Source organism: Primulina huaijiensis, chromosome 14 (genome assembly GCF_012295235.1).
Source record: "Primulina huaijiensis isolate GDHJ02 chromosome 14, ASM1229523v2, whole genome shotgun sequence".
Classification (NCBI taxonomy): domain Eukaryota; kingdom Viridiplantae; phylum Streptophyta; class Magnoliopsida; order Lamiales; family Gesneriaceae; genus Primulina; species Primulina huaijiensis.
This window is the reverse complement of record NC_133319.1, coordinates 549,748-562,397: the sequence shown is the minus strand read 5'-3', so window position 1 is coordinate 562,397 and position 12,650 is coordinate 549,748. Positions and strand designations below refer to the sequence as shown.

General features: G+C 34.8%; 1 protein-coding gene across 1 annotated transcript; it reads right to left on the bottom strand.

Moving 5' to 3' along the window:
* Nucleotides 1-1,358: 1,358 nt before the first annotated feature.
* LOC140957023 (CDPK-related kinase 3-like) lies at nt 1,359-8,646 on the bottom strand. Its single transcript, XM_073414066.1, has 11 exons — nt 7,931-8,646; nt 6,378-6,508; nt 5,027-5,068; nt 4,624-4,732; nt 4,451-4,529; nt 3,336-3,632; nt 2,716-2,825; nt 2,129-2,236; nt 1,961-2,023; nt 1,671-1,838; nt 1,359-1,534 (listed from the first exon to the last, which is right to left on the bottom strand). Exons 1-11 carry the CDS (start codon nt 8,495-8,497, stop codon nt 1,400-1,402), a joined length of 1,809 nt encoding a protein of 602 aa, XP_073270167.1. The 5' UTR covers nt 8,498-8,646; the 3' UTR covers nt 1,359-1,399.
* Nucleotides 8,647-12,650: the final 4,004 nt, after the last annotated feature.

Genomic DNA, 12,650 nt, shown 5'->3' with positions numbered 1-12,650 from the left:
CCGAATCTTGATATGAATATGATGAAAGAAAAATGATATGTAGTGATGTCCTGAACACAGGAAAACAAACATGTGAATGGGCGCCGGAGGGGTGTCCGGCATGGCCACTCCGATGCTTAAGTTAGCAGGCAAAAAATGAAGAAAACCAGTGTAGCTTTTACAGATAAATAAATGCTATTAGTTTGTAGATGTGTGAATATATGTCAACATATGTGAATGAAATAGATGCAAAGCAAACCTGCTATTTATAGGAAGGAAGCTGATGACTTTTTCTTGTTTTCAGTGCCTACTTATCACTTATAGCCGTCACATACACAAAGTTTATGTCACGCCGTTTTAACTTTCCCATTATGTCAAATCAGTAAGATACTTTCAGACACGTTTATCGAGATAAGATATCACATGCTCTCGCATTCTAGTATGGTATTATTACCGAGGCATCTCGGGTAGAGAGTCATTACCCGGGAATTCGCCCGAGAGCTTGGGCCTCTGGTTGCCCGGGTAAATGACGTCCCGGGCACTCACCTGCCTGAATTTTTATGAGTTACTTCTGTAAACTTATCATGATCCGATTTGTCCATACCGTCCCGGGTCATCTCCATATCTGATTTTCCCATAATTTGAAAAAATCATTCTACAAAATTCTAAATACTTGAGATCTTGACGTTATATGAACTACAAGCAAATAAAGAAACTACGTTTGATGTTGCGTTAGACACCAAAATATTTTCCATTTTTTGCCTAACATTATATATGATGTGTAAATGTCATAATATTTTCTTAATACTAATTTCAGTATATTTTTCCACATTTTTATGAACTAACTTTTATATATGAGGATCAATCGATTTTAAATTTATTTATCTTATTTAAAATTTATTCATAAAAACACATATATATATCATTAATATTATAATATCGCATATGCAGTGATGCTAATATATAATATGCTGCGTCATTTTCATGATTTTATAATTAATTTCAATAATCAGATAATGAAAAATTGAAGAGCAGAAACTACACTAATTTTGCTGGCAGCTCTATCTTCTGGGAGAAGATGGAAGTTTTTCACCAATCAATGTCTACTCTTTGAACTCTCTTATCTAAAAATCAATAGAGAAATTGGTGGCGGCAATATGGTCACCATTTCGATTCGGTAAATAACTGAAGAAAACCAGAGGATGACAAATTCTACTCCTAGTTGAACATTCTCAATTGAAAATGTACTCCAATTTTCAACAAGTTAAATTTAATTTGTACATTCAATTCTCCCTCCCTCTCTACATGAAATAGGCTCCAACAAAAGTTCAAATTGTTGAATACTTTCTATAACTGATCATCAAACACCAATAATAATATTTTCTTTTAAAAAAAGGAACAGAAATAGAAGAGTATAATCCTAGCGTTGTCTAGTGTTTGAGCTCCGAAGAGTCAAACCGTGCAAAAATTTGGTATATCCAAGCAAACTCAGTTTCCCATCGCTCCTCATCCAATCTCTGAGCATATAATGCGCAGTTTGCCCAACATTTAGCTCCTGCATGCATTTGTCAAACATTATCCACCATCAAATCAACATGCCAACAAGCTTTTTATGTGTCACGCCACTTAACGATTCACAGATCAAAAAGATTAAGCTGTACAGATACGACGATAAGTAGCTAATATTTTACCCGAGCCAATTCCTCTACCGATATGACTCGGTTGCCCTCTTGTTCAAAATGCTCAAATGCCGTGAATGCAATTTGCTCCCAATTTTCAAGTGCTTCCAATTGATATGTGCTGATTGCCGCTGCACAGAACTCATCGAAGTCCAATTTTCTGTACGCCAATGGGGACATCTGCAACATCAAAACACCTACATTTAGAATATACGAGGAAACTAAATGTCAAAGTAAAGATAATTTATTCAGACGTAAAGATATTAAACTTATTCAGTATGGTATAAACTTTGAGGGCTGACCATATGTAGAATATCAGGGACCCTAGACACCTGCATAGCATCAGTAGCATTGTATGCAAGAGCCTGAAAATTCAACCGACACTAACATCACCATTTGTACATTATAGAGTCCTTCAATGAATTTCACACGGGGTGCAAGTAAGCACACTAGAAGAAATTGAGATCGACCTTTCTGAAGTTGTCAAGAGAGACATGCCCATCGTCACCAGGCTCCAAAAGCATGAATTGTGCTCTAAGATACAATAACTCATCCTCGGTCAGGGCTTTTGAAAGAGCCTACCAGCATACAATGAAATCAATTAAATATTATTCATAGGTCAAGGTAAAAAGAAAACGTGATTCAATCTTTAGAGGTTGAAAATCGAAACATTTGTGTAAGTGTGATTATTGAAAAACACTTCTAGTTTTGTTTTCTCAGAAAGAAGTTTGTATCAGTTTATCCACGAGCATGTCACACAATGTCCATGGGGAAATATATCGATGTGAAACAATAATGGGAGTCAACAACGTTGCTGGTAATTGTTTACGAAGGATACTGATATAATTTATCGGAAAATTGATGTGGGAACAGTTTGACTAATTGAAACCTTATTAATAAATAATATGTCAACTTTGTTGACATATTAATGAAGAAAAGAAGTTGATGGAGAAATCAATGGCCAACCTAACACTAATTGCATTCAAAATAGTTAGATGAACGTGCAATGATAACAACAGAACAAGCAGTCAACTTTTAGTCGATATACAAGTATTACCTTCAGTGCTGCGCGCTTGAAAGGAGTAGCGTGCACATATGAATTTACCAACTTATAGATTAGTATGTCAAATGGAATAGGATGGCTCTCACTCCGCAACCATGGATGAGCTGCATTTGCAAAAAAAAAAAAACACCAAGTATATGCATCGACGTTCACACATTGTTGTTGTACAAGAAAATATTTTTAGTCTGAAGATTAAATAAAAGAAACTAAGGTTATTTCGGTAATGACTCTAAAATTGCTAGGAAATAGGAATATAATTTCCGACCTCCAGCAACAACAAATAAAAATAAAGACAGAAAAATGAACTGTTTCACGTGAAAAGAATTTTGAAAAGATGTAAATAAAAATGTAACAAAGAAAAGTTCAACGGATAGATTGAGTTTGCGGTAGATCCTGATCCTATTCATGTTCACCTCTTCTGATCATGTCGAGTGGATTGTCACTAGGTTCATTTAATTCATATGACAAGATGAAGAAGATTCACAAGGAAAAAGTATCATCTTTAAAGCCAGAAGATGAACAAGTAAATTTCTAGTCAAGTATGGCGATGACACCCACACAGTTTTGTCACTTTCAAGAAACACACATAATTGACTCATGGAGTAGAAACTAACTCAAAGCTTGAGCAGCAGTCATTCTTTTCCGATAGTCCTTGTTCAAAAGTCGTTTTACAAAGTCCTTGGCATGAGGTGAGATAGATGGCCAAGGCATGTCATCAAAATTTGGGTCAGCTCTCAAAACTGAACGAAATATCCCGGACTCCGTACGTGCCCAAAAAGGTCTGCTTCCACATAGCAAAATGTAGGTAATGACACCAATACTCCAAATATCAGCTTCCACGCTGTACGATCTATGGAGAACTTCTGGTGCCACGTAATAGGCACTTCCAACAATATCATTTAGCCTTTCATCTGCTGATACCAAGACACAGAAGGGGAGAAGAGCTAAAACTTTAGCAACTGCAAAGAATACTCAGTAGGAACAAAAGCTAACAATTTAATGCACCCATAAAAGATTCTAAACCATGACGATAACAAGTTTCAGTCACATCAAGATTAGTTTAATCAAAACTGGAACAACAATAGCAGCAGTTTCTAGTGACATCAACTCCCCATGTCTGGAGATTTATAAAATTGTGTATCTATGTCAAACAAACAACCTTTTGGTACAAGTAAAAATCTGTTGAGATGGAGAGAGTTGATATGTACAAAAAAGGATGGGAAAAAAATAGGAAGTATATCAAGCAAAACTCCCATGACAAGTAGGCACAAAAAGAAATAAATAAATCAAGTGAACAAGAATATCCTAAAGGACAGCTAAAAAAATTCAGATGGCATGTGCATATGGGAAAATTCCAAGTGCCCGCCGCTTGAAAAGCAAACAGACAGTTATTATGAACTGTAGATAGCATCAAATAACTAAAGTATAACTTGGGATTATAGTGACGAACTGCAAAACTCTATAAAAAATAGTGTGGCTTCAGGTTCAAATGAGAAACAAGAAAATTGTGATCTACTTGGCTTGTATTTATGTTACGAGCCTTCAAGTATACCCAAGTCTCAGTAGCAGTATCCATCAGACTTGATAGTACTTGGATGTTCCCGTCGCAATACCGCTACTTGATGGAAGCTGATTGGTGAGGTTACATAAAAAATCAATATGCACTAGATCATTTACAGCACACTCAGCGGACAAAAAAGATTAAAGAATTAGGTAGCTTAACTGTTACCTGGCCTGATGAAATCAGAAAGACCAAAATCAATAAGCTTCATATCCGCATCTTCATTTCTAGAGGTGAAAAGAAAATTCTGTGACGCAAGTAATTGCAAGTTAACACCAGCATTAAGATTTGACATTTAATCACTGTTAAAGAGACTTAAACAAAAAATCTTGCTAAAATACCTCGGGTTTTAAGTCCCGGTGAACAACACCTTGAAGGTGACAAAACGATACGACGCTAAGAATTTGAACAACAATTAGTTTTGCTTCCTCCTCTGTATACCTACCACCTCTGAAATGGACAGCAACTATGAGTTTTCTTCAACCACAGAAATGACAAAGTGATGATGTGTGTAAATTTTGAGTCTGTGTCAATTAATAAATATGATAAAGCCAGCATTATAAAGATAATAAAACCTTGCTGTTAAGGTTCCACATAAAAGCGATAAGTAATAGATAATCTTATTTAAAAGAGAGTATGACCTACATGGATTGATTAACATTAACATGTATAATTAAAATCCAGATATGAGAGTTGGACTTTTACGTGGGAAGATTATAGGGTATACAGTATATGTTAACTCACTTCGACAATATTCTGTCCAGTAGTTCTCCACCTTCACACAACCTGGGAGATGAGGGACAAAATTAAAAATATGTTCACAGGCAAAAGAGAGTAGAAAGATGCAATGAGGCTCAGTTCCACTTAGCACAAAAGGTCAAGGAACCCACCATCGTTTCAGCTCCCCACCACAATTTTAAACTCGAGTCATTTCTAAATTTAAATAAATGTCATGAAATGAGATCTATATTTGATTTAAAAGGAGAAATTAGGTAAATTGCATTCAGTCATGCAGGAATTTATTTACCAGCAATCCAAGAACTAAGAGTGGCAGATCATCTCCAGAAAACGAGTTAAAAGGAAAAATGAAACCCACTAAAATCAACCTATGATAAGGCTTATTGCATTTTTATCGAATCAAAAATTCAAGAACTTGGAAAAGCACAATCCATTAGATAAATGATATAGAAAGGCGCAAAGTTTTGAACGGAAAGAGACTTTATAAACTTCTTTTGCATATTTTACTTCATAATAGTTATGCACCCAACTGTCAAAACAAGTTTGGACGGTAACTTACACACACATATAGCAATGCTTTAGTGCAAGTGAAAAACTTTCAAATCCTAGAGCTAGGAAAAAAAAATTAACAAGGTTGATTGACAAAAGAACAAGGAGCATTATTACATTGAAAATGGGTATTACAGAAGCTTAAATCCTTCAAAAGAGCGAAAAACATAGGTTGTAGAGACGAAACCTTAAGTAGGAAAAGAACGCAAGAATAAATAATATAACATTATCAAATGAGAGACATGTCAAACACCTCTTTGATCCCATGGGGTGTATTCCATACGACCATACCAATTTCCTCAGGTAACCATCACTATCAGACTAACTATTATATTGACATGTTTATGTTTTTTGGTCAATTTCTTTAAAATACTCGTTTCTTCTAAATTATAGTTATAAATACACTAATTTCTAATGTTTAAAATCAGTAATGTGTCACGCACATGGATCGTGTGTGCACTGATGGCTGGTCTAAATAGAGGCCCTTTTGCTACTTCAAAACCATCACTTAAAAGCAGTCTTGTGAACAGTAGTTAAAAGCAAACATGGTGCACACAGGACCAAGACAAAACCTGTAACAACGGATACGTCTTGAAGCTTGGAGCACATACCTTTAATGCTCCTAGAAGGCTTCAGGTATGCTTTTGCTACAAATTTTTTACATACATTTGATTTTTTCTTAAAATTATTTTGTTTATCAGAGATTTTCTTCTAAATACTATGGTCCATCGATGCTGCCCTTCATAGGTCAGGATTATAAATATGTACAAGTCTTGGAGAGAAGCATAGAGCATAAGGAATTACATACTCCATTATTATGTACACGTTATTGGCATCTTCACATGCATCATAATATCTAACTAGATGCTTGTGCCCTGAAAGAGCTTTTAAGATTTTCACTTCTCTGCGAACATCTTCAATGGATATTGCAGTTGTCATCTGCCAAAATAAGTTTGTTAAGAGATACATACAGTTCATACAATCATAAATTGTAAGTCAAACTGATATGGGGAAGGAAAGATATAAGGATAAACAAGATATCAGCCTACACCAATATTGAATAGTCAATTGGCATAAACAAAAGACTTCTGGTATTGTAGAAATATTTCATTTCATTTTATATTCTATAAGAAAAGATGTCTGATGCTTTACACTTTTGTTCATCTCAATATACATTTGAAAACTTGGAACGATATTTTTACTCACAAAAACTACATTCATTTCAGAAAGAAAAGGATCCCAAGCAGCAAACCCATATATCCAAGTGATATAATTATATATATAATCCACAAGATTGACTCCAAGCCACTAGTTAATTAACGTTCAACAATAGGCAGCTTTTAAGCACTCCTTTCATCTGAGATAAAACAGTTATCTTTTCAATGAAATCCCTGATAGGCACTTAAGTCATTTTTTGCACGTATATAATCTTAAATGCACATGCTTTCATTAACACGTCGTAGATCTCCAATTTTAAACTGTAAGCGCTCAGAGGAAATTTTAATGTGAATTTTCTAGAAACTAAATCCTGCTGTTCCATTTAAAAAACTAAAACTGGAAATGAGTCTGACCAATAGAGAATGGTACTAATTCAACAGTTGACCAAATGTCACCTCTGACATAGAAGCATCAATAATGTTGAATAAGATTAAAATAGTTAATGTTGAAATCTCATAATTAATATTTCCTCCATTCCAATCACAAACGAAAAACAAGTCATTTTTGGATATAATTAGGAATGCCATGTAGATCAAACTAGTCTCTCTTTCTTGCTAGATGTCCCTATCTCACCTAAACCAGAAGAGCTTTCATTCCCTCACATTCACATATTCAGGTAATACAATATTTTGGCCAACCTCAGCGTTGCCATCAAACAATTTGGCAGCACAATGGCTCAACATTCCCTGATCCACACAAAATTATCCTTTTGCCCTCTACTACTTCTAATTGAACTCCCAAAATCAGGCAGACGGCTTTTACCAAAAGCTGCAAAATTTTGCTGCAAAGTTTGATCGCCTATCCGGTTATTTAAACAAGTGCACATGAAATACAGTGGCTATCTGCTAAGAGACAACCATACCATCAACGTGACTCGAGCATTTATTTTACACGATCAATTTTCTAAAGCAATGGCAAGCCACTTCACTAGACTCCGATATTGGACGAACCCACCAATTCCATATCACATTTGCAATTTTATTTCTGTTCTACGAGCCAAATATACGCCCTCACAAAGCATGTGGTTGAGTTAGCACCCGAGCAGACAAAAACATGAGCACAATCTACTGTTATATATTTGATTTTAATTAAATTTGAATTTCCACAGGCAAGGAGGATACGATCGATTAGCAACAAACAAACCTTAGTCTTGGAGATGATTTTGACAGCAAGAGGTATGTCCTTGAGCTCCCCTCTCCGCGCTTTAGCATAGCAAGTATGTCCAAAATGGCCTCTCCCCACCTCTTTCCCCAGCTCAAACTTGGCTCCAAAATTCTTATTATAGCCAAAATTTTTATCCAAGGCGTTGTGGATCGGTTCCGCCCCTTCCGCCACAGTGGTGGCAGCGTCCTCGGGAATGGTGCCCTCCCTGGGCGGCTTCTTCCCATGGGCCCCCAACTTCCTCAGAGAAGACCGGATATGCTTCGCCGGGGATGGCGGAGGAAACGGCCGTTTGAAAAATCTCCTCGGTGTGGACCTTGACGGAGAAGGCGAGACACCCGCCGGAGTGGCGTCACCGACACCAAAGGGATAAGGGCTGGGCCAGGGGCTGCTTGCGGCGGAGGATCTCGACGGAGTGTTCTTAACGGAGGGGGTGCCGTTCCGAGGGGGCGTCTGGGAGTGGCGATCCCCTCCGTCGGTAACAGTAATAGTAGTTGTGCAGCCATGGTTTTCGCTGGTGGGGATCGTCTTACCATAGCACTGCCCCATCAGCAGAGTGCATCAACTCGACACGCCTCTCTCTCTCTCTCTCACACACAACTACTGTTAGGATTATATATACACACACACACGCACAAATCTGGTAATTGGATGGGAGAGAAAAGTCAAAGCAATCAACGGTGCGGATCTTTACTTTTGGGCAACTAATACAACATTACGGCGAAAAAACGTTAAAACAAAAGAATGAAATGAAAATCTCAGACAGTTTCTTTCGTTTGTTTGCTTTCTCCTTATTTTATAAAATTATACACTCACAAACAAGAAGTCTCCGTCGGACATCAATTAGAATAGAATGATGCATGTTTATCCAATACAATACGAGATTCACCATTGTGAATTGTGATTGGTGGAGAAATAAAATTTTAAAAACATATAGGTAAATAATCTGTCTTTTCAATTATTTTCAGTATGTTTTTACTACTGCTATTATTTTAATGGGAAGAAATCGGGTCACAAAATGAGTCGAGGTATTTAAATATCCAAGGCCTGATAAAAGGGCCCAATACAAACTTCGGCCCCAACTACAGGCCCATTGGACTTCTGGCTCTGTTTTTTTCAAAAATCCCCTCTCCTCTTTTAAATTTTCCTGCCGATCTTATTACAGAGAGAAAAGTCCTCTAAATTTTAATTATAGAAAATTTATTCCGTTGCATTTACATATCTTTCTTTTAAATTAAATTATTAATTGCAAAATAAACCTTGTTTTTTTTAAAAAAAAAAACCTTTTACCTTCGGATGAATTAGCATCTTAACAAATTGCGTGTCAATACATATACATTACAAATTGGTAGTCAATTCTATCTAAATGGTTTTTGTTTTACTAAATATATACAAATATTTTATCCACGGCCTTAATGAAGTGAGTAGGTCTCTTGCGAAACGGTCTCAAGAATCTTTATCAGTGAGACGGGTCAATCCTACCGATATTCACAATAAAAAGTAATACTTTTAGCATAAAAAGTAATATTTTATCATAGATGACCCAAATAAGAGATCTGTATCACAAAATACGACTCGTGAGATCGTCTCACACAAGTTTTTGCCTAATGAAATGGAGACTGTTCATATTATATTATATTATATTATACTATACTATAATATATGCAACAACCACATTATTGACTAGCAATGACGAAACATTAATTTTTTTTTTTTTAGAAAAGCATTGATATTAGGTTTATTCCTATAAAACATACCTACTATAGCATGCATCGATTGTTGAAGTTCATATTTAAAACAAGTTTTTTTTTTTTTTTAACAATATGCTTGCATGGTTGGATTGGATCTATGACCACTGGACCAACTGTAACTGTCCAAACAGTTGCCATATACAATTTTAAATGCGTGTATTCATTTTTCGACTTGCTCTCTCTCTCTCACACACAAATTAATTTTACAAAATTAGGTCATCTATATTTTTGGTACCACAATTTATACATTTCGCCCAAAAAATTCGGTATACGGGCACCTCTCTTTCTAATTTTTTTTCCTTCGAAGAATGCCAGCTTTTTAGTTCCATCATAATCTATATGTAAAATAATTTATAAAGTAGTCGAAGTCGATCGAGTTAGAATTATTTTTTAGTGTGTGTTTATAATTCAATTTATATCCGTCTTGATATAAATTTATTTACGACAATTGATATACTACTGCTACAGACCATCTTTCATTTTCATCTGTCTCAAATATATAGGCATTTATCCATATTAATTTAGACATTTTTTTCCAACTATTTTTAGACTATACCCTTGTTTAATTTGGGTCTTGTAATTAATTAACTATTGGAAAGATAGCAAATTATGACATAGATATTCATCAGATAAGAGTAAATTTGGAAAGTTATTTGTTTAACATGTTTTCTTTAAAATATGTGTAGAAAAAAAACATGTCATATAATTGATACAGATATAATTATGTGATTTAGATTCGTGGTAGTGCAAGCCAACTTATTATAAATCAATAATTTGAGATAATAATATTGATAGCCGCGATCAATAAATGTAGTGTTGAAAAATTATTTAAAAATGTGTTAAATATTTGTGTTGAAAATGTGAATGTTGAATGTTGAAAATTAGGTAAAATTAGGTGTTGAATATTGAAAATTAGTGTGTGATGATGTAGGTAATGATGTATTTTATTTTTGGATTATTTGTAAAAATTTTCTATAAATAGATCTCTCATTTGTGAAGAAAATCACAATTGAGTTGAGAGAAAAATATTATAAAGTGTGTAGTGTGATAATTTTGAGAGTTTGAGATTTTTATTTTTTTACCGTAAATTTTTACTTTTTCACAACACGTTATCAGCACGAAGCTCTAAAAGTCCTCCATATTTTTCCAAGCTCCGAACAGAAGAAAAAGGTAACAAAAGTAATAATATTTATTTTACTGTTATTTATTTATTGTTTATATATGTAATATATAATATAATGTTATTGTTAGAAATAATAAAAATAATTTTTTCAAAAACTTGTTATAAATCCTGGGAGGATGTTAAGACGACATCCCACACTCCCGGTAAGGGATACGACAAGTATAAAAGCCTATAAGGTTTTTAAACAAAATAACTTATGACACCTAATTATAATAATGTGATATGATATACATAATTATTTAAATATGACTAATATTATATACACCATATTATTACCATAAAATTATACAAATACATACATTTATTTTCTTATACACCAACGGTAATAAACGGTAACAAAACGGCTAGTTTTTGCTCTATAAATACAATCTCACAAATACATTCAATCACTCCAACTTTCTCTTCTTCTCTAAAAATTATTCTTCATCAAATTTTCGAAGAAAAAAAGAAGATGGCTTTCACGAGGTTATTTTTAATTATTTTGGTTATCATACTCACCAGTCTTGTATTTATCGGAGAATATCCTCCTCGTGTGTTTTCTTTATTTTTACGAATACTTGTACTTGTTGTTTATCCATTACTTTGTATTGCAATATTCATTAACTAATAAAATGCATCGTAATTTTTAGTACCACCATGGCAAACTTGGCAAAGCTCGAATTCATCGCTCTTGATATTACTGGGAAAAACTATATGCCATGGACTCTTGATGTAGAAATGCATCTTGAGTCATTGGGTCTAAGCGAGACCATTAAAGAAAATGGTATATCTTCATCACAAGAAAAAGCAAAAGCTATAATATTTTTACGACGACACCTTGATGAAGGTTTAAAATGTGAATATCTCATCGAAAAAGATCCCATGGCTCTGTGGAAAGGATTAAAAGAGAGATTTGAACATATAAGGGAAGTTATACTTCCGACCGCCCGTGATGAATGGAATATGTTAAGATTCCAAGACTTTAAAAAAGTCAGTGATTACAATTCAGCGATGTATAGAATAATCTCGCAGTTAAAATTTTGTGGACATGAGGTTACAGAATCGGAAATGCTTGAAAAAACATTTTCCACGTTTCACGCATCAAATATAACACTACAGCAACAATATAGAGTGCGTGGATTTGCGAGATATTCTGAACTCATCGCCTGTCTTCTTGTGGCGGAAAAGAACAACGAGCTATTAATGAGAAATCATCAGTCCCGACCCACTGGATCAACAGCATTTCCAGAAGTAAATGCTGTAAGCAAAAATGAATTTAAACCTGGAAACCAAAATCAAAGTTACAGACAAGATTTTGGTCGAGGACAAAATCGAGGTCGTGGTCGTGGTCGTGGACGTGGACGTGGACGTGGAAGTGGTCGTGGTCGTGGACGCGGCCGTGGTTTTGAAAATAATCGAGATAGTTATTTCTATAACTCATCTCAAAAGAACGTCCCAAACCACCCACCGAAAAGGCATCAAGAGAATATGAGTGTTAATGAGAATCACTCAAAAAGATTTGAAAGTTCTTGTTTCAGATGTGGTACTCCAGGACATTGGTCCCGTATTTGTCGAGCCCCTGAGCACCTTTGTAAACTTTATAAAGAATCAATAAAGGGGAAAGAAAAGGAGACCAACTTTACTGAACACAGTGAACCTTTGAGTGGTTCAACTCATTTTGATGCTGGAGATTTTCTGATTGATTTCTCAGATAATGATCAATTTGATGGTGGAATAAATATGTAAAATATTTTATTTTTTATGTATTCGTATGATAATGTTTTATAGT